The sequence below is a fragment of the Trifolium pratense genome, linkage group LG5 (genome assembly GCF_020283565.1).
Source record: "Trifolium pratense cultivar HEN17-A07 linkage group LG5, ARS_RC_1.1, whole genome shotgun sequence".
Taxonomy (NCBI): domain Eukaryota; kingdom Viridiplantae; phylum Streptophyta; class Magnoliopsida; order Fabales; family Fabaceae; genus Trifolium; species Trifolium pratense.
Genome location: NC_060063.1, coordinates 41,999,411 through 42,020,549, shown reverse-complemented (window position 1 = coordinate 42,020,549; position 21,139 = coordinate 41,999,411). Strand labels below are relative to the sequence as shown.

The following is a 21,139-nucleotide window of genomic DNA, read 5'->3' as shown; positions in this document are numbered from 1 at the left end:
CGCCAAATTTCATGTTAGTTATTATAGGTGGTTGAGATCATACTCTCCTTTGTTTTATTTCATTACTTAAATCTCTTATCCTAACTACCAAGTGTGATTAGAATTAGATTAGATCATACTTAGCTTGGTTCTATCATAAATTTTGTGTCGCTCCATTTTTCCTATAACTAGAACAATAGTTTATAATTTGTGAAAAAAGTCAATGACTTTATACATTTGAAAAAAATGAAATAAAGTAGAAACATAACTTTTGTGCACTATATTTTCATATTGGAGACGAGAAAAAGTTAACTTTAATCTCATCCATATGATAGTGAAAGCATACCATATTTTGGATCTGTATGCAATAAAAGGGAAGAAGAGATAAAACACTTCCACTATATTACTTGTTCATCAATATGTATATATGATGATTAACTTTGGTTTTGTTTGATTGAGTAAATGAAGCAATTAATCATGAGGTTATTTGTGTTTTATGAGAAACTAATCATGAAGTTTTTTTATAGGTAACAAACTTTATTTTATAGAGTCAATATTTTATTTAATTTTGTTACTAATTTCCCCATTTCCTAGCCTTGATAGATTTTGTGAATTAATTGGGAGCTTCTACGGTACATTCGAATAATTTGAATGTACCGGTACATCAGGTCGGTAAATTGATAAATTAGTGATTATTTTTATGAACTAAAAAATTATTAGCCGATTATTGTATTTTAGAAATAATAATTTCACAAGAAAAAACACAATTTTATTGTTTATAAGCATTATACGAATTTTTCTAATATTTGTTTTTTAAAAAATTCAATATTGACTATTATGATGAATAAAAATTCAAAAAATATCGAATTTTATATTTTTGACAGTTTTGATGAAAAATATTTAGTTGCTATAATTATTTTAATGATAAGAGAATTAATTTACTTTAAAAAATATTCATTTACCTATTAATTTAATTATCCAATGTACCGCACATTAGAAATTAGCATATGTACCATAGAATTTGCCTTAGTATAATTTAGAAATTTTATTGCGGGTAAAATTATTGCTAAAAGAATTATTTTCTTCCACTTTATATGTAACTACATTTTGCTATTATTACAAAAGTTGACAGGAAAATGATCCTCTTTAAATGGCATGACGGTTCAAGAGCATTTAAAATATTTACACCGACACACACACATATCACATGCATACTATGAAATATGTGATTTTAAATTTTCAGTTTAATAGAGATGTATTTACAGTATCGTAAAAAAAAATGTATTGACAGTGTAAATTAGTTGATCATCCAAGACAAACTATTAATTTGTCATGTCATATTAAGAAAGTGGAGTGATGTGGCGAAAAACATGAGGACTATTGGTTAACGGTGCAAAATTATTTTACACTATCAGTACATATTATTTTTTCTCTTAAATTTTTGAATTGAAAATAAAATGATAATATGATTTAATTTATATACACCGATTGTGTAAAATTAGTTTACACATGCATCAAATCAAATCATGACATATAGATATTTGAGACTAAATTTTATGAACAAACCTATAAAAGATGAGTGTCAATTGGAAAAATTTGAGTGTCAAAATTAAACAATTAAAACTTGAAGGGCCAAAATCAAACAATTATAAAACTTGGAGGCTTGAAATCAATACTTATAAAACTTGGGAATTGAAATTTATGGGATTAAAATTGAGCAATTGTGAAACGTGTCAAAACATATAAAAAATACAGTATAAACATAATACTAAGCATCCGAAGGGAAACTTTGGAATTTGAAATGACCAATAAATATTTAACATAATGGCATGCATTTACAATATTTTGGATATGTTTGAATAGAAAGCTTAATCAAGTGTTTATTAGCAAACGCTTAAGTAATTTGATTTCTATAGTCAAAGGCGAAAAATGTTAAGAGTATTTTTATATATAAGCTTAGTATAAGATTATGAGGCCTAAAGAGATGGGGAAAAAATTGAATAAGAAGCTCATAAGAAAACAGTTCCTGTTTAGTGAGAAAGAGAGATGGAAAAAAGAAAGCAAGAGAGATGCCATATTACAACGTATAATCCATAAACAGCACATGGAAATTAAAGTTACACATTAATTAAAGGTAAAGTATAGCCTATATTTACTCAGTCTCAACAGAGTTCACTTAGCACTAAAAATCAACAACTCAAATATGAAAAATATAAACACAATACTCTCACAAAGGGAAACTTTTGGAATTTGAAATAAACAATGAATATATTAAAATACAGCTCTACATGTTCTTCTTTCCAAGCCATGCATTCAGATACGTTCTGTAAGAGGGGAAACTACCAAAATATCTTCTAACAGCGCCAGTCTTCCAACATGGCCAAATGGGTCGGTTTGGTCTGAGAGCAAGTTTCATATCCCAAAGAAAAAAGTTGAATGTATACTTTACCAAGATTGAGAGGCAGTTAAGATCACAAGCCCACTTTTCTTAAGACCACAAGGAACTCAATTTGGATGCAAGCTTGGCACTCTTGTAGTCGTCCCGAAGTTGAATAAATCTGGAGATCACATAGGAATGAACATTTTATCAGCAAACAAGATCAACAACATTCAATTATTTCTTTATTTGCAGGGGAGTGTTGTCTTGTGAGTAATGACAATCCTAACTGAGATTTAATTAGAGTGCAGATTAGTCTCATGTCCAGTGTAATTATACCTTTGTGCATCTTTCCGAATGCTGGGTGTGCCCTCAAACAAAGTTGCAAGGCTCTCAGGAGCAACAATAAATACATTGGCCATTCTACAGAAAATGTTCAGAATCAGTTTGTATATAATGGAAGGCAAAGGCTAAAACTCAGTTTTTAAATATGTTGTTCAGCTTACATGCCCAACAATTCAAATTTCTCGTCAACAGAAGGAGCATTGAAACTGCGTACAAACTCTCCATACTCAGTAATGTCACGCTTCAGCCGCAATCCACCACTACAAAAGGTTTCATAAACATACAACAGTCAGCACAACAACTGAAAATTTGAGGACAAAAACACCTCCCTTGCAAGTTACAACTTACAACACACAAAGGAAAATTAGTTTGCGACTAGAATGTTAACAACTTTTTCCAGGTCAACACAGTGTATTATTGTGGTGTGTAATATGAAAGAACCAGGGAAAATACCTTGGATTGAAAGTATATTTCTGCCAATGGGTTAGCAAAACCTTGTGCAAGCGATTTCCCTGAAATGACAGATTAACTATGTTATGATAGAAATTAGGATAACAAACTGAAAATAGCACTATTTATCATAAGTTCATAACCATCTCAAAACCCTAAGAAATAATCATGCCGTATGATTAGTATCTATAATTTAACATTAAACTGGTAATAAAACTAACAAAGTACACCATGATGATTATTCAGTACAAGTCAGATCACTTGATGGAACTATGGAAGTGTAAAACATGTATTGGAACCAATGCACAGTTAGCTTAATCAAAAGGCTATCTTAACTGAGTTGATTTTCATTTAATAGTTTTGGTGCAATGTGTCTTGTTCATACATTTCAAACAAATATGCTCAATCCAAGATCCAGTAATTTTCTTGAATCTTAACAATTTGATTTGATAAGAAAACATCAAACAATATATAGTCAATGATCAGAAATAAAACACCATACCAATTCAGACAAAAATGCTTGTTTGTTAAGACCTTCTAAAGCAGTGAATGCAGACTCCAGCACCCGCGAAAGATAAGCCACAACCCTGACAAGGAAACCCAGTATAGTGGTTAGGAACTAATAATACTATAAAGATCAAATAGATATAGCAGAAATGACAATCTTAGAATTTTGGGTTGGGCATAACTCAACCTTACAAAACCAGTTTGTAAGGTGAGGACTGCCTCTACTTATAAACTCATGTTCATGCTTTATCTCGTCAAATGTGAGACTCTTAACAATGTTAATATCACTTCAAGGCATCATCTGATATGAAAATAAATCATCCCCAAGTCACATATGATACATAAGATTAATCTTGGTCCTTAAACAGCAACGAGATCGGTACTCATGATAATCTATATAGCCCTGCTTTAAAAACTTGATTAGAAGGAAAATCAGGAGCCGATATTTTATCCAGGCTGGCCATTCATCTAAAACCAGAAGCTTAGAAACCAGTGAACCGGAGCTATATATATATATATATATATATTGGGTGTTTTATTCTACAGATTGAAACCTATTATATATTTCTTTTTAGTTTACACAAAAACAAAAAAAAAAAACCAATTTGATCTCCAATTCTTGGATATTTCCGTTGTTTTGAACACACAAAATATAGGATCTTTCCTTTTCTTGGTTCAAAGATCAACCCAGTTTTCAAAAACACTGCTATGTCAAAATACACATCGAGAATGAAATCATAAAATTTTAAATATTCAAAAGTAAAAACAACTAAGTTCACATCCATGCGATATACTCCCTCTGCTCCTTTTTATAAGAGACACTGGCTCAACAAAAGTTGATGTATTTGGCCTAAATACGTCAACTTTTGTTGACCCAGTTGTCTCTTATAAAAAGGACCAGAGGTAGTATAAATTATAGAAAACATAATTGTCATCATTTTTAATGCTAGTTTCAACTATTCCAGTCTCGGCAACCTTGTGCAGGCAGTAGTTGGCCGGTGGTCAGGAACCATTCCATCATCATTTGTTTTGTAATCTGTAGCCTTTTGCTCAGCTGAAAGCAATCGCTCTACCTGCAAAGGGGTTTATTGTGGAATACATTAGGAACTAAGACTTTTATATATAAAAGTACATGAGAAATATCCAGACTAAATTTATTATACGGATAAATTATGCTATGCAAACACAGGGTAGCCATTAGGAGTGGGTGGATAGTGTGTAGTCTCATGATAGAAGTTTTACAATAAGTAATTGAACACTGGATATCACTCGCCATATTACAGTACCAACTGACCTCAGCCATGACGGTTTCAATACATTGTTGTAGTCCTTTATAAGCAGCAGCCTCTGCACTGGACATTGCTGTAGCCATTTCTTCACAAGCAGCAGCATGTGCACCATCCACAGGAAGCAAAAGCCTAGATATTGAATTGGCAAAGTACTGTAGAGAAGAATTCATATTTGTTATGAGGTTTTATTTATGTTTATGGCCAAAAAAAATATTAAAAATCATTAATACTCATCATACTTGTTGAATAATAGCTACACTGCTTCCCGAACGTTGTACAGCAACCATGAAAGATCTAAAACTGCTTTCACCAGCTGCAGCTGCAGCCTCCGCCTGCATATCAACAAGTAAATCTCCATTATGTTTGGCTTAATGTCCTTTAATTTCATACTACACAGAACTTGAACAACAACATGCAAAAAAAGTCATGTAATTACAGCAGATGCGGCTGCAGCAGCCACCCTACGGCTAACACTAGTACCCAGCACAAATCTTTCCCTCAAATTAGCTGCTTCAGTCAAACCGTCTCTAGCCCGTTCAAGACCGTCTGCTATATATTGACTAACCTGTAAAATATATCATGAATGACCCCAGAAGAATGAGCTCCTGCCCACTAAATGTATCAAATATCTGAATGGTGACAAAATGTGAAATGTACTTACTTGGTCTAGGAGGCAAGTGAACACTGCTTTTACATGGGTAGCCAGTGTAGCAGCCTGTAAAGCAAAAGTAGTTTTAAATTATAATTGCACTTACCAAGGATTAATTTATCAAATTCAGAAAAAATATTAGCATCTTAATTACCAAAAAGTTTGTAAGTGCCGGAGACACATAGGAATATAAAGGACTGATGAATTCTTTATGATACATTTTGATGATACTATAACACACAAACTTAGATAAATGTTTTATTGACATTAAATGGATTTAATATAATTAATCTGTTCACTAGCTAAAACTGAATTGAAAGAGACAACGGAGGATGGAAGAAAAATAAAACTTGTTGAAGCTTATATCTGATAAAGTAAACTTCATATATCATGTTTCTTACATCAAGGCAGTTACACTTCTAATCCAACTAAACAAAACCTACTGAGCAGAAAGTGCTTATTGAAGTTACCCAAAGCAACAACTATAATGCAAAGGATTCTTCATAGATAAAATGCCTTCCCGAATTCCAATCGTAGAAGAATTTTTTTTCGGTCAAGTAATCGTGGAAGAATTTACCTGGGAAGAAAAGAGATTACATCTTGTGATTGCTTCTTCATTCCAACGCACAAACTCTGTTACAACAGTGACAGATATTTGCTGCTGAGAAGAAGCTACTGTAGCACCCTTTGTGCGCCCAACTGTACCAGATGAATCAGAAATCTGACTTTCAGCACGTAATTCTTCCATCTGCATTGCACTTATCCACATAAAGGTTTTTGAAACCAAATCCAATTTGGAACGAGGGAAAATTTTACACAATTGCATACCTTCACTTTATATAATTGTCTAAGAGCTGCCTGCTCATATTCAGGATATTCATCCTTGTGATTTGAAAACAGGGACTCTGTCAGGCCTGAAATGTACAGAATAAAACATGTCAAACATCGGTGCTAATTTATGAGATGGTGAGAGAATATAAAACTAAAAAAGTTAAAATGAGGCAAGAATAGAGCTTTTGGGATCCGCAGATTAAATATAATATTTTCCATTGAGCTAATATAATAATTAAACTTCTATGTTTTACCATTAAAAATACTTGATAAAAATAAATTTATTGCCAGAGCAAGCTGTTAAGTGTGAAACTGAGATTAAAAATGATAATCAGTTTTTATAATCATATTAGTAACTACTCCCTCCGTCCATAATCTTGGTCTTTTTGGCTTTTTATTTTTTATCTCAAAACTTTGGTTCTAATTCATGTTTTTGGTTTTTGTAAGGATGCAAAAGGAAAAAAAGCCAGAATCATTGTATCACTACAAAAACAAAACCTTTTTTGAATACTCAAGTATTGTCATAAAATACGTCTAATGGGAAGATAAATGATTCCTTCTAGTACCATTTGCATCTATGTTCTAAACCACTATTCCTTTTAGAGATGAGTTCATCAAAATCAGGCACATTCAAAGTCAATTCATTACCCTCAACATCCAAATCACCGCATCCTACAGTTCGGAGATCTCTGGCAAGTTCTTGGGTCTTCTCATACGCCACTGCTAGCATTCGAAGATACTGCAGCCTCAAACCAAATGCAAATTACATAGAGATCAGCCTGCGGTCTAAACTAGCACTTGGATGATAGTAATGAAGTCAGATGGTTAATTATACTCACGAATAGGAGCCCACCTTCCTCCATGGAAGGTAAATTTACAAGAGATGGTTTAACTAATAGTTTGTCCAAAATGGCGGTGACTCGCTGCTCTAAAACTCGCTGCATCCAGAATAACAATAAAAAATTACAAGTTCATTTTTATGAAAGCACCAAATGAAACTACCTATTCAAAGTCACAATACTCAGTGAGGATCATTTTATGGTACCTGAACTAAAATTGACATAACTTCACTCGGTGAAGGGAATACAGCAGTGATTGTTGCAGCCTCTTTACGAACAGTATCTGCAACAAATTACCTGTCATTGCTGATTCTTTCACGAAAATAATCGCTTCACTAAGAGAAGAAAGTATCCTTCGAACCTGTGATTTCTTTGTACAAGGAGGAAAGCCCACGAGCAACATTATTAGGGCTAGTTTGTGCAGCCTGGTCACCAAGAACCAGCCTCGTGTCTGCATTCATTACTTCCACGTCAATAAACATTGGACGTGTTGCCACATAATGTTGCATGGCACTTGTGCCCCTGTTGAACTGTATTGCAGACAGCAATTTAGTTAAATAGATGCACTTATTTATCAAATCAAATATTAAACATTTGATACATTTTTAAAAGCATTTGTTTTATCTCCATTATTATAAGCAAGTGAGCAGCATATACTGCAAGCATGGGAAGCAAAGGAGAGACATTCCAAACCACAACATTGTACAAATCATAAACCAAAGTCAGGGTTCTATTTAAAGAGTGCTCCATGACAAATGTGATTTGAATATGTATGCAGAACCATGAATACAACACTAATTCTATGCAATATTGACAAATTCACAAAAAAAAATTATAACAAGCAATGGACATATATTATTAGGGATGGAGTAGCAGGCGGCAGGAGAGGGGTAATCAGTTATAACAAATGTTATTACCTGAGATAAAATTTTGGCACATTCTGCCATTGTGGTCAATTCTCTTTTCTGCGACGCTGCATCGAACCGAGAAAGCAGTCTATTCTCCAGTTCTGCAGAAATGGTTAAAGGGTTATGAAACTTTTATTGCTAGAGAAACCTAAAAGTCAGACTTTATCATTCATGGACTGCTGCAAAATATTTTGGTCTTACCAATATGTAAAAAGGACAGTTACTCTAAAAGGATCTATTTATTCTTATGTTCTTAAAGAGCAGAGAGAGGTACAAGACTGACCGTGGGCCTTGGTATAAAGGAAAGGTGCAATTGAGCTAACTATTGATATGTCATCTAGGCTAGAGAGAGAGAGGGATAGTAAATAAAATTTTCTATATAATTCAATTCCTCAATATTCTTTGTATTTGATCACACATTCCTCAATATTATTTGTATTTGGATCACACCATATTTAAGAAAGACCAGAGGCAATAGACAAACATGTCCGTCAAAATTAGATATTTGCATTTCAATAGAAAAAAAACACAGAGAATGGATAAAAGCAGAACACAAGCTCAATGAACTCCTTAAGGGAAAATTTTCAAACATTACCTCAGTGTTGTTTAGTAAAGTTAAATTGTATTGTTTGTTTTTGTAAGTTGTATGGAATACAGTGCATGCAAAAGACCATAGAGATACATGTGTGATCAACAACAAACCTATTTAGTTTCCCTATAGCAAGAGCCTACTTAATAAGTACTGAAATCTGTCACCGTCATTGATAAGTCAAATTGTCTATGAAATTTCACCTTGACAAAGTTGATCATCTTTTGGAGGATCACAAAAATCTTAGATCCTGAATCATGTACCTTGTCATTAATGTAATTCTTGTGGATGGACAACATTATAAGTTCATAACAGTTTTAACAGGAAATATGTATAACCTTTGTTCCCTTAATTATTCAGTTTGACTGAATAAACATAAAAAATTCATGCGGACTATATTTCTTCATTTTTAATGGAAAGTTAATTTGTACAAGATTTTTCGTAAAATACTGACCATTACAGTAATCCTGTAAATTAGCAACTGCAACTTCTAATCCCCGGCTAGCATTTGCATTTCCCACTGCAGATGGGACATTTATACCATGTCTTCCAATATCTTCTTCAGCAAATGACCCTGAAATTAAAAGAATTGACTCAGCACTGGCATAATTTGGCCAAAGCATTATAAAATTTAAAAGATCTCTTGATACTTACGCAATTTTTGGGCAATTGAAGCAGCCTCAGCAACACGGCTATCATCAGAAAAAAGAGGAGAAAGCTCCATCAGATCACCAGGGCTGCTATTGAACTCCATTAAGTACTGCAGAAATTAATCAACCATAAAGGTAAATTTTCCAACATGAATGATGGTATAAACCAAATGAGTTGGCTGGTTTGTACTTTTATCAGCTCAATAGTTTGACTGGCAGTTTCTCGCTGAGCATCTGCACTCTGGCAAGAAAGAATAAAATTGCAAATGAGATTATATTTCAAACACAAAGGAAAGGAGTAATCAACTTATCAATAAAGCATCATAATACAAGTAAATGTGAGATCACAGTTCCTCTATCAAACACAGATGAAGGGTGGAAGAACTCTAATCCCTACCTGGAGATGATCTCCTATCTTTGCAGCTGTCTGACCAACACTTGAAATACGTGAATCCAACCTCGCAAAGCTTTCAAACAACCCATCTACACCTTTCTCCAGCTGAAAAGGAAACAGAAGCATATATTTAAAAAATCATTCCAATTCAAAAATCCCAAAATATCAATCCCTGTTTACATAACATGTTTTAGAACGCCCCGATTCTTCTAAAGAGGAATTGTAGCAACAACTCTTTTCAACAAAGTTTCTATTATAGGTCCGTTCAAAAGGTGATCAAACTACGAGGAAACTGAATAACGAGACTGATAAAAAGTGTGTTACTAACAATTTTCATCCCCAGAAATAGAAAGAAAACAAAACTCAAATGGGAGACCTATCCAATCCAATCCAATGTATTATAAAAGGAAAACAAGTTTCCAAACATCATGAGGGTAACAAAATTCTTTCCTTTTATATTTCATAACATTTAAAACCAAAAACACTTGCAAATTTCAATATAATAACACAAACAAAATAGTTCATAAACAAACCTCAGCTAGTGTCTTCCGATGCTTAGTGTCTTGAACAGAAACATCTTTCTTAAGATTATGTAGTCTCCCATCAATCTTCCATCCAAAAAAACAAAAATAACATTAACACAATATAATCAATACATCAACCCAATGTTCTCAAATAGCCCTAAAGCGTTTGCAAAACAAACAGCTATCTTCTCCAACCTGCGATTTATTACAAAGTGTTGTCAAATACTCCCTCCAGTCCTTATTATAAGGGGGAAAAATCATTCTTTAGGTTCATTGAATAACTTATGTATCTGGTCCATATTCAAACCTAAAAATGAATTTTTTTTTTTTTCTTATAGGAATTTTTTGTCCTCACTGAACCACGGTACAACTTTTTGTCCACAGTACAACTATAAAAAATACGAAAATACTCGTTTTATTTTCGAATATAAAAATATTATCGTCATATATCTCTCCGGTACAGTTTTGTCCTGTCCTGTATTATCTTGTTACTGTTCTGTCCGGTTACGAATCAAACACACCCTTTAGGTTTATTGAATAATTGATGTATCTAACCTATATTCGAACCTAAAAATGTTTTTTTCCTACTTATAATAGGGACAAGAGGGAGTAGCAGCTATAGAAGCACTACAATAGCAACTTAGCATAGCAGAATTTGAACAAACGACTATTCTCTGCAATCTACAGTAAACAACATTGCATCAACCTAAATCACCAAATTAAAATTTTCACACAGAAATTTCTAGATAATTGAAAGAGGAAGCAAAAAAAAAACCTGTTTACGTAGCTCAATCAATTCCTTAGAAGAATCCTTGAACAAAGACAAGAGCTTTTCAACTTCAGGAAACAAAGGATTGGTAGCTTGCGAGAATTTATTCACATTCGGTTGAGAATCAGCACCTTCCGCTTCAAGGTCTTCTAATTTGAACGACGGAAGAAGATCGTTCACCAAATTCCCAAACAAAGCATCGAACGAGAAATCTCCCTAACATAATCGAATTCCATTTCATTGCATTGCATAACATTTTTGAAATTTGTGAAAACGAAATTGAAGAATTGAAAGAGTGATTGAATGAACGAACGAACCTTGAAGTCATCGACGTCGAGAATGAGAGGGAAAGAAGTAGTGGATGTAGCGGGTTTGGTGGTTTTGACATCGGTTTTGGTTGCATCTCTGGGTTCTCTCATGACGGTGCGGTGGTGGTGGTGGTGGTTGAGGTGACGGTGGCGATTTTCCGATCTAGCGGAGATTATGAGGAGTTGTTGAAAGCGATCTTGTTCGGTTGTATCGTTGTGGCGCGTTTGGATGGAAACTAAAACTGTAAAAGTGAAAATTGAAATTAAAAAAATGAAAAATACGCGTTTGAGTGAAAGTGGACGAAGAACACAACCACTGTGGAAGAACCGAAGAAGCAATATTCTTAAAATTTTATTTATCTTCAATTTTCTTACAAGACTATTTTTTTCTACCAAATATCACTCATAGCTTATAATAGTTTATTATACTAGTTTATAAGCATGTTTTATAAAATAAAGATGTTTGGTAATAAGTTTTTTTTACTGACTTATAATTTTTTACGTTTTATTCCAATTTTAACATTATTATTTTAATTTTTTTATTTTTATAATAAATAAACTACTTGATGATGGTTCTGCAAGTAATAAAGTGATAAGTTATCGTTCTCCACGGGGATTGTGCCAAAATTACTAGTTTCGCTTAGGAATTATATAGTTTTGCATTCGCTTTGTTTGTTTAGAGATAGTTGTGCGGGTAAAAGTAAATAGCATTAAAGTAAATGACTAGAAAAGTAAAATGGTGCGTGTGTGTTCACGCGGGGTGGTTAAGTGTTTTCGAATTTCTCCCTTACTCTTGCTTGGTGGTTAATTTTTGTTGTTCCCCTCTCTTAGGATTAGTCTTTATAAAATAGGTTCAGGAGTACTCTTCGCCTATTTCTATTAAAAACTTGTTAGAGCCTAGTTTAGGTTACCTCTACTGCTTATATGTATCCTCACCCCAGTCGGATCCACTTTTTCGTAGTAACTTATACTTAGGTATCCTTACCCTTAAGGCTCAATTGCTTCGCAAAGTTGTCACGTGTGCCTAAACTAGTCCTCACCCTAACTTCAGGTAGAATTTATCGTTCTTAACTTAGCTTTAATCATACACTAAAACATCATATAATTGACTGTCATTACTACTCACTCACATAAATACATGTACTTTTATGTCATTTTATGATTACAAAAACTACCGTAGTTTTACAGCTATCAGCTAGTTTATAGCTTAAGTTTATCAAATAGTCGTATTGACTCTAATAATACTTGTGGACACTTTTTTTTATAGGAAGGATATATATATATATATATATATATATATATATATATATATATATATATATATATATATAATGCATTTGAATTTACTTATTTTTGAGTTAATGCGAAATAAATAAATAAACTTTTATGTAATATTATAAGTTTTTTAAACAACTTATAAAAACAATTTTTACTAATAGAAACTTATAAATTAACATAAAATTTTATTTATTTGCATTAATTATTTTCATAAGTTAAAAAATAAGTCAAATACAAATGAGCCCATAATAGGAGAGTCATTTTTTTTGTTGACATCGTTGATTTGTTAAAAACAAAAAATTAATGTTTTTGAATAGCTTGATTGATTTTTTAAAAAATTAGTTGACACGATAATGATATTAAGTTTTTGGATAATGGTATTAAGTTATTGGACAGATGATGCTTCAATCATATAACTCATTCCCTATAAAAAATAATTATATATATATATATATATATATATATATATATATATATATATATATATATATATATATATATATATGTGTGTATTAAATGTTGCATTTTTATAATCTTGCTTAATCTTCTTAGAGCGTCATTGTCATATGCTAGTTTTCATTGTCATGATCATATGTAATCTTGTATTGAATATATTGTTATGAATGAAATGAGTTAATTTGGTTTATGTCAAAAAATAAATAATAATCTTGTTTAATCTTCTTAAGAAACAAAATTAAGTTTTACTAAAAAAAAAAATCATCAAAACAGAACTTTCGACTTATATTGTTGAGATCCAAAAGAAGGGTTTCGTTTGTCTTCGCATTGGAGTTTCACATGTAGTGGTAGTCTGGTAGAGCTAGGATATGGATCAGATCTGGAGGGTTCAAATATTTAATAGTGCACATAAGTGATATTCATTCATTTATAATAGGAAGAATTAACAAATAAATAAATCTTGTTAAGCTTTTTTAAGCGCCAAACAGTACCTTAAAAAATGACCTAATTTATTATTACAAAGTTGAAGAACAAATATGAACCAAGCTGAAGTACTTAATTTGAAAAGTGAAAACTGAATGGATCCCTTAAATTATAAAGGAGCTATGAAACTGAAAAAGATGAATTTGTGGGAGCTTATCAGTTCACTAACAGATTTTGATTTGTTTGAAATCTGATAAGAGAAATGCACAACTGAATGGATGCAGATAAACACAACTTAGCAACCCATATCCGTTCGTAAAGTAAGTACATAGTCTTTTGTTTTTCTAACTAACCACTACTTATTTTGATTCACATAAGTGTTCACTGCTCATGAACTGCAATGAACTTAACTATAATAATAGTTTGGTATGGTTCAATTCATAAAACCACTTTTATAAAAAATGGTTTAGTTCTAAAACCAGTTCAGTTCGGAACTTATTTGAAACCGATTTATAAATTACAAACTGTTTTTTATTGATTTGTTTTTAATTAGATTATTTTGTTTTACATCTAAATAGTTATGTTTGTTCCGTGATCACTGGTTTTTCTCCTCTTTTTTGGGTGTATTTGTGCATGTATCTAGGCTTGGTTATTTGATGTTGTGGCTGATAAAACATGAATAGCATGAATAGCAGTGAACACATTATCTCTATATTTTACCTTTCTCCTCTTAACACAATGTGTCTATAATTTCTGAATAAGTTTTTCATGATTGATTAATCTATGTGTACTTTACAAAGGTTGATTTTTTGGGTATGTATAAATTGCCTAGACCATGGTATTTAAAGAGTATTTCAAGTAGATAATGCTTTTATTGTTGTATTTGCAGGAGCTAGTTTCCCATGTTATGGCTCCTCCTTCACCGAGTAATATTCTTGAGTGGCGTAAGTTTGCTTCACATTGTTACATTTCACATATGGATTTATGTTGAACATTTCATATATGGCTTTATGTTGTGCTCTAATGTCCAAAAGGGGAAAAAGAAACTTGTTGAATCTTCGGTACATGTATTCATCAATGTTGTAAAACCCGTGACTAACTGGCAGTGTTGTCGTTGGGATGGCAGTTTATGGTGGGATGGCAGTTTATGGTGGCGAGCCAAAAATCCGCCTAAAACATATAGTGGATGGTAAAGGCAAACAGTGGAAGCATGGCGGGCAAGCAAAAAATATTTATTCTATACATAAAAATGGCAGAAATAAATAAAATACCAATTGTGTCGGCCATGACCATAACCCTCATTGTGGCAGCAACAATGGCCAGAAATCCGCCACGCCAGCCTTTTGTGGCGACCTATTGAAATTTTGCCATCGATGATGCCTTGGCCGATATTCGACACCACTTATAACTGGTCACAATGCAGCAAGCCAGCAACCTTACTTTTGCTAGCGCTCTTTCCTTAATGCCTTCTAAGTTGCCACTAAGAAAGGAAACTGTATTGTGTTTGCAACAACTTAATTTTAATTTACTGTTCGGATTGATACTTGATGTTGATCTTATTATGTGTTTATACCACAGATTATGTATTGAAAGGAAGCGAGGGAACACCTTTTTCAGGTTTGACACATCATGACTATTCCAAATGCCATTTGGTTTTCAGCCATAACGTTCTCTAATTTTGCATTACACCTAATTTATTGCTATCTCAATTTATATTGCACTGTATTTAGGTGGATATTACTATGGAATAATCAACTTTCCTCCAGAATATCCATATAAACCTCTTGGGATCAGGTGGCTTCTGGTGAACTATACTTGACCATTCTAATTCTTATTCATTTGGTCCATTATAACATTCTATTTATGTTCATGCTTTTTATTTTCTATGATGTAGCATGACAACACCTAATGGGAGGTTCATACCACAACAAAAGATCTTTTTATCAATGAGTGATTGTAAGTTCTTAAATCTATCCAAAGACAAAATAACTTGTATCATAGTTACCCATATATTACTACAATTTAATTTTTCTGTGGGGTTTTCTGTTTTTGCAGATCATCCTGAAAGTTGGAATCTAATGTGGTTTGTATCAAGGTCAGAATGCTCACATTCCCTTTTGTGTTTTTATTTATTCTTAGACGTTTGAAATTTGGTTGTAATCTTTTGCTCAAGGGATGGAATATGTTAAGAAGTCTCACATCGGTTTCGAGATGGCCTGAATATACTTTTATAAAGTAGAAGTAGAGGTTTGTTCAAAATAAAGTAGAAGTAGAGGCAATCCTCACCTTACAAGCCGATTTTGTATGGTTGAGTTAGGCCAACTCCCCATTCTAAGATGGTATTAGAGCCTCCTCCACGATCTAGCTGCCTGCTATCAGGTTTATGTTCGGACCATCCACCATTTATATTCGAGCCCTAAGCCCAACGGGGCTGGGCGAGAGGCTTGTGTTAAGAAATCTCACATCGGTTGCGAGATGACTTGAATATATATTTATAAAGTATTTGAGATTGATCGTAGGTGTTGATTATTACTTTATATCTTTGTACCGATGTTTCCAATTTATGAATGCAGCATACTTATTGGACTTCTTTCATTCATGGTATATATGTCATGGTTACATATTTCTTCAATTTCCAATTAAACTCTAGTTTATACCATCTGGTACTTGTATGGTAATTGTTTGCTCAGAAGATATTATTTCTAATTAAACTCTACATCACGACGGAATGGAGTACTGTTATGTTATTTTTAGAGCTTTTGATATATGACAGACTTCTCTTTTACAGATGGAAACCAGTCCAACCACTGGCAGTGTAACCACCACTACTACCGAGAAACGGCGTTTAGCAAAATCTTCACTCTCTTTCAATCACAAAAAGTAAGTATAACTGTTATATTGCACATTTGCACCAGCAATTCGTGATGGAATCGAGCATTGAGTAATATCTCTGTGATTTTTGTTCCACAATTAATTGCTGTTGTTTCCATGCAGTGCAACATTTAGGAAAATGTTCCCCGAGTATATGGAGAAGTACAACCAAGGCATACCCCTCCCCCTTTTTTTACTTGTAATTGGTGTATTGATCATACTCCTATCCTACTATTAAAATGATTATATGACGTTAAATATATTTTTAGTCACTATATTTAGATGTTTTTTCAACATTAGTTTCAATCTTTCTTTTTTTAAAAAAGTTTTTAAAATCCTTACATTTTATGTCCGTTACTAAGATTGATCCATGTTGTCAAAATTTTGTCTAGTAAACAAATAGAAGACTGACTTAGCAAAAATTTTTTATACTTACTAAGACAATGAAACATTATTTCGAGCATTGTGAAACTCAATCTATTTTTGCCAAATTTCTTTACAATATATTGAAAAGATTTATCTATGCATAAAATATTTGTTAGTTATGAAGCATGTATATTTCTCGAATTAGGCGTGTCTCAACATGCGTCGGTGTTCAACACTTACACTTATGATTATATTAAATTATATTATTTTTTTTGCTTAAAAAAAAATTATGTTATTTTTTCAAATTATTATCGGTGTCAACGTGTCAGTGTCGTGTCTGGTGTTCATTTTCAATTCAATCTTTTTTTTTGTCAAGTGGCTAGAAAATTCACCTTAAAGGTGAATAAGTGGAGTGTCCCGGATTCGAACTCGGGCTCCTGCACATATAGTGCGATGTCCCTACCAACTGAGTTAAGCTCACGGGTACTCAATTCAATCTTAACTAACCCACATTATAAGATTACATTATTCATCCGTACATTTATCCATGAAAAATAATTTGTTGGTAGTTGTACATAACATTGGTAAATATATTTTCATTAAGATATTGAGTGTCAAGCTACTACTCTCAAACCATCAAGGGAGTTGGCAGTTCGTTGGATACCTCCTCCAATTGTTTCTATGCTTGGATTGACATTATTATTCTTTTTACAAAATTTGTAAAAAAAATTAAAATCCAGAAACTCGTCATTTTTATCAATGTTTTCGTCATTTTCATCAACACCATTTAAGGAAACACCCAAAAACCACCAAAGAAAAACCCATTGTGGGTTAGTTGATAATAATGTGTTATTTAAAAATCTCCATGCACATAATGACACCTTTAAAAGAACATATTTATTCCAAATAATACCGCCACTTTCAACATATTGATATGAATGAAAAATGATAAGCACTTTTAACTGAGTAACTTACATTGAAATCAATGTGTCAAACCCATCTATTAGCATTAGGTACATTTACCTGCAAAAATATATTTTTTCCCAAAACAACACAACATTTAAGAACCATCTCATTCTCTCAAGAAAACAAACGCTACACCATCTCCGCTTATTCCCATCCATGCACATCCTCGAGTTGTTCAAAGAATTATGTCACTGTTTTAACCATAAAGACAAAAAATTAATGAATTTTTACTTATAAAGAATAATATTAAGCACTAACTTACATTGAAACACTTAGAGCAACATTATCGTCTGCTTTTCAAGAGTTCCTACACTGTTTTCAATGTGTTTTTGTCATGTTGAACTGATAATTGAGATTTAAGGAACGTGTATAAAAAAACAACGTTTATCTGCATACGCACCGTTCTTTTATGCTTTGGTGGCAAAATGGCAATGAATTAGAATTAAAAAAAAATAAAATTAAACTACATTTACTCAATATAATATTAATGTAAAATATAAATGTGGAAAAACTTGGTGGGTCCAGTGAGACTCATTTGAGAGTGTTTGGTAAGTTGTATGAATATTTAAAAAATTTTGTCGAATTGCTTAAATAATTGAAAATTGTGAAATAATATTAGAAATTGAATCAGACTACCCACTTAAAGAATTCAAGTGGGTGCAATGAATAGTTATGCCTTATGAAGATGATTCATTGTTGCACTTATTATCTCTCCCTCTCTTTTCAATTTTTTTTTTGGTACAATAGAGGGCAAAGCCCAAGAAAGAAAGAAACTACGCTATTAACTTCACATTTCTAGGCATGCAAGCTCCAGAAATATCATCAAAGAGAATTTGTTGCAGCTCACTCGGAGCACACTCCAAAATGATCAAATTGGAATGATCCACCATAATGCTAGAGTTAGCCAGCCAATCAGCACTCCGATTTCCTTCGCGCCAGTTATGTTTGATTCGCACATGCCAATTCATATTTAGCAGCTTCATGATACGTTGAACTAAAATTGGGATATTCCCATTAAACTTGAAATCGCCAGAGATCATGTCAATCAAAATCTTTGAGTCACTTTCCACTATAAGATGAGAAAATTGTTCCCTCCAAGCCATGTCCAAACCCAAATACAAACCCCACATCTCGGCTTGTAATGCATCACAAGTTCCAATCTTCTTGGTGTAGCCTTTAATCCATCTACCATCTGAATCTCGAAAAAGACCACCGCAACCAGCAACCTCTCCCTTATTCTTGCATGCACCATCGCTGTTGAGTTTGACCCATCCTTCGCCCGGTCGCTTCCATCCTATGTAGATAGTGTCCTTCAATTTAGGCCCTTTGTAGAGAGACTTCATTGTGGAGTCTTCAATATCCTTAATGAATCTCTGGATCAAAACAGTTGGATTATTCGGCCTTCTAAAGTCAGCTTCAAAGATAGTTTTATTTCTCCACTTCCATAAATACCAGCATGTTGTCATGAAGGTGGTCTGCCATCTATATATGCTCGTCCCAACCTCTTTCCTATTAATGTTATTGAAAATCCAGTCCCTACAATCAAAAGAAAAGAAATTAGTTATAAAATTAGAAGGCACAATATGAAGCCATACCTGAGTTGCGTGAATGCAGTCACGAAGCACATGAAGGACAGTCTCGTCTTCATTCCCACAACACGGGCAAGTAGGAGATATTCCACTACCCCATCTACTTCTTCGAAAATTAGTAAGGATGCGCCCATGCGCAGCCAACCAAATGAAGGTTTGGATGCGATGAGGGCCGGGCCATTTCCAAAGAGTCTTCCAGTCTCCCTCAACCTTTGAACAATTTTGATGTTGCAAGGAATAAACACTTTGAACTGTGAAGTTATGGGTATTGGTTCCACTCCACCCAATAATGTCAGGACCATCCTCATCTGTAGGAGCTGGAAGAGCGAGAACCTGACTCACAACGTTAGCTGGTAAATTGATCATAAGGAAATCAAGGTCCCAATTTCCTGAAGAGTTTAGAGCATCCTTAACTGTAAGAGTAGTATCAGTGTAGGTCTGATTACTAATATTAATAAGTGCACCTTTATTGGGAGCCCACTTGTCCAACCAGAAATTAGTATTACGACCATCTCCAATTTGCCACACAACATGACGATGAAAATCATCCCAAATACCTGCCAAGGCTTTCCAAAGAGGAGAGTCGTAAGGTTGCGCAATAATACTAGCAATGAGGTCTTTATTACGCCCATATTTACTGTGGAGAACTCTACACCAAAGGTTGTTCGGATTTTTAATCAGGTTCCAAAGAATCTTCATGAGAAAAGCTTCATTCATATTATGAGTTTGCCGTAATCCAAGCCCTCCATCAATTTTAGGAAGACAACAAACATCCCAACTGATCAAATGGGCTTTTCTTCCTTGTTCTGAATCACCCCATAAGAAGCCACGCTGTATTTTATCGACCTCGTCACAAATGGTTTTGGGGATCTTACCATACTGCATATGGTAGTAAGGAATTGTGTTGATGATAGACTTAGATAGAGTAATCCTACCTGCAAAACTTAAACATTGTTGTTTCCAACCACTCAACTTACTCTGAATTTTGCTAACAATATGGCTAAAATGTCCTCTTGAATTCCTTCCCGGAGTAAGGTTAGCCCCAAGGTACCTGCCTAAACTATTGACCTGATTAAAACCTGTGTGATGTAAAATTTCCTCGCGATGTTGAGTATCAACATTCTTGGAAAAGTACACATGGGTTTTATGTTTATTAATCTTTTGTCCAGAAGCTTGGCAAAACAAATCCAGGCAGTGCAAAACACAATGAGCCTGTTCAACAGAGGCTTCTGCAAAAAGAAGAAGATCATCAGCAAAAAGTAAATGAGAGATTTGTGGACCATACCTGCCTGCACGCATAGGAATCCAATACTTAGCTTCTACCTGATCAGCTATCATGTGAGACAGTTTATCCATACAAATGACAAATAGGTACGGGGAAAGAGGGTCCCCTTGCCTGATTCCTCTAGATGGATAAAATGTATCTGTTTTTTCACCGTTCCACATTATTTTGTATGAAGGAGAAGAAATGCAATGATGGATGAGTTGGATGACTTGCGGAGGAAATTTACACTCCTCCAGACAATTCTTCACAAAGTTCCAATTAAGACGATCATAAGCTTTTTCAAGATCAATTTTTATAGACATAAAACCCTTTTGTCCTTTCATTTTGGACATGGCGTGCACCATTTCTTGAGCTACAATAATGTTGTGGTGAATGCTTCGACCTGGGATAAAACTAGACTGATATGGAGAAATAATACTATCAAGCAACGGTTTAATCCTATTAACAATCACTTTAGAAATTATTTTGTAAATAACATTACATAAGGAAATAGGTCT

The 21,139-nt window shown here is 33.5% G+C and overlaps 2 protein-coding genes across 2 annotated transcripts; one reads left to right on the top strand and one right to left on the bottom strand.

The window, feature by feature from the left end:
* Positions 1-2,084: 2,084 nt before the first annotated feature.
* Positions 2,085-11,796, bottom strand: LOC123883155 (exocyst complex component SEC10b-like). The gene is made up of 24 exons (XM_045931884.1): positions 11,418-11,796; positions 11,107-11,316; positions 10,341-10,415; positions 9,811-9,912; positions 9,604-9,654; positions 9,418-9,523; positions 9,218-9,337; positions 8,184-8,275; positions 7,628-7,796; positions 7,473-7,549; positions 7,267-7,365; positions 7,076-7,166; positions 6,425-6,510; positions 6,174-6,344; positions 5,609-5,662; positions 5,384-5,512; positions 5,187-5,279; positions 4,953-5,099; positions 4,634-4,731; positions 3,654-3,738; positions 3,155-3,213; positions 2,863-2,961; positions 2,696-2,779; positions 2,085-2,537 (listed from the first exon to the last, which is right to left on the bottom strand). The coding sequence occupies exons 1-24, from the start codon at positions 11,517-11,519 to the stop codon at positions 2,468-2,470; spliced, it is 2,469 nt and encodes an 822-aa protein (XP_045787840.1). The 5' UTR covers positions 11,520-11,796; the 3' UTR covers positions 2,085-2,467.
* A 2,552-nt stretch (positions 11,797-14,348) lies between these two features.
* LOC123886697 (ubiquitin-conjugating enzyme E2 34-like) lies at positions 14,349-16,674 on the top strand. Its single transcript, XM_045935989.1, has 9 exons — positions 14,349-14,378; positions 14,455-14,509; positions 15,144-15,182; positions 15,296-15,359; positions 15,460-15,521; positions 15,621-15,660; positions 16,139-16,166; positions 16,354-16,445; positions 16,560-16,674. The coding sequence occupies exons 1-9, from the start codon at positions 14,349-14,351 to the stop codon at positions 16,672-16,674; spliced, it is 525 nt and encodes a 174-aa protein (XP_045791945.1).
* Positions 16,675-21,139: the final 4,465 nt, after the last annotated feature.

Excerpts from the sequence above, each read along its gene's own strand:
- LOC123883155 (XM_045931884.1), bottom strand. The coding sequence starts at position 11,519 with ATGAGAGAACCCAGAGATGCAACCAAAACCGATGTCAAAACCACCAAA. Across the intron at positions 10,416-11,106 it reads TGATTGAGCTACGTAAACAG|ATTGATGGGAGACTACATAA; the intron begins GTTTTTTTTTTG and ends TTTGGATGGAAG. Across the intron at positions 8,276-9,217 it reads TTTACAGGATTACTGTAATG|AACTGGAGAATAGACTGCTT; the intron begins GTCAGTATTTTA and ends CCATTTCTGCAG.
- LOC123886697 (XM_045935989.1), top strand. The coding sequence starts at position 14,349 with ATGTGTACTTTACAAAGGTTGATTTTTTGG. Across the intron at positions 15,183-15,295 it reads CGAGGGAACACCTTTTTCAG|GTGGATATTACTATGGAATA; the intron begins GTTTGACACATC and ends CACTGTATTTAG. Across the intron at positions 15,661-16,138 it reads CTAATGTGGTTTGTATCAAG|CATACTTATTGGACTTCTTT; the intron begins GTCAGAATGCTC and ends TTATGAATGCAG.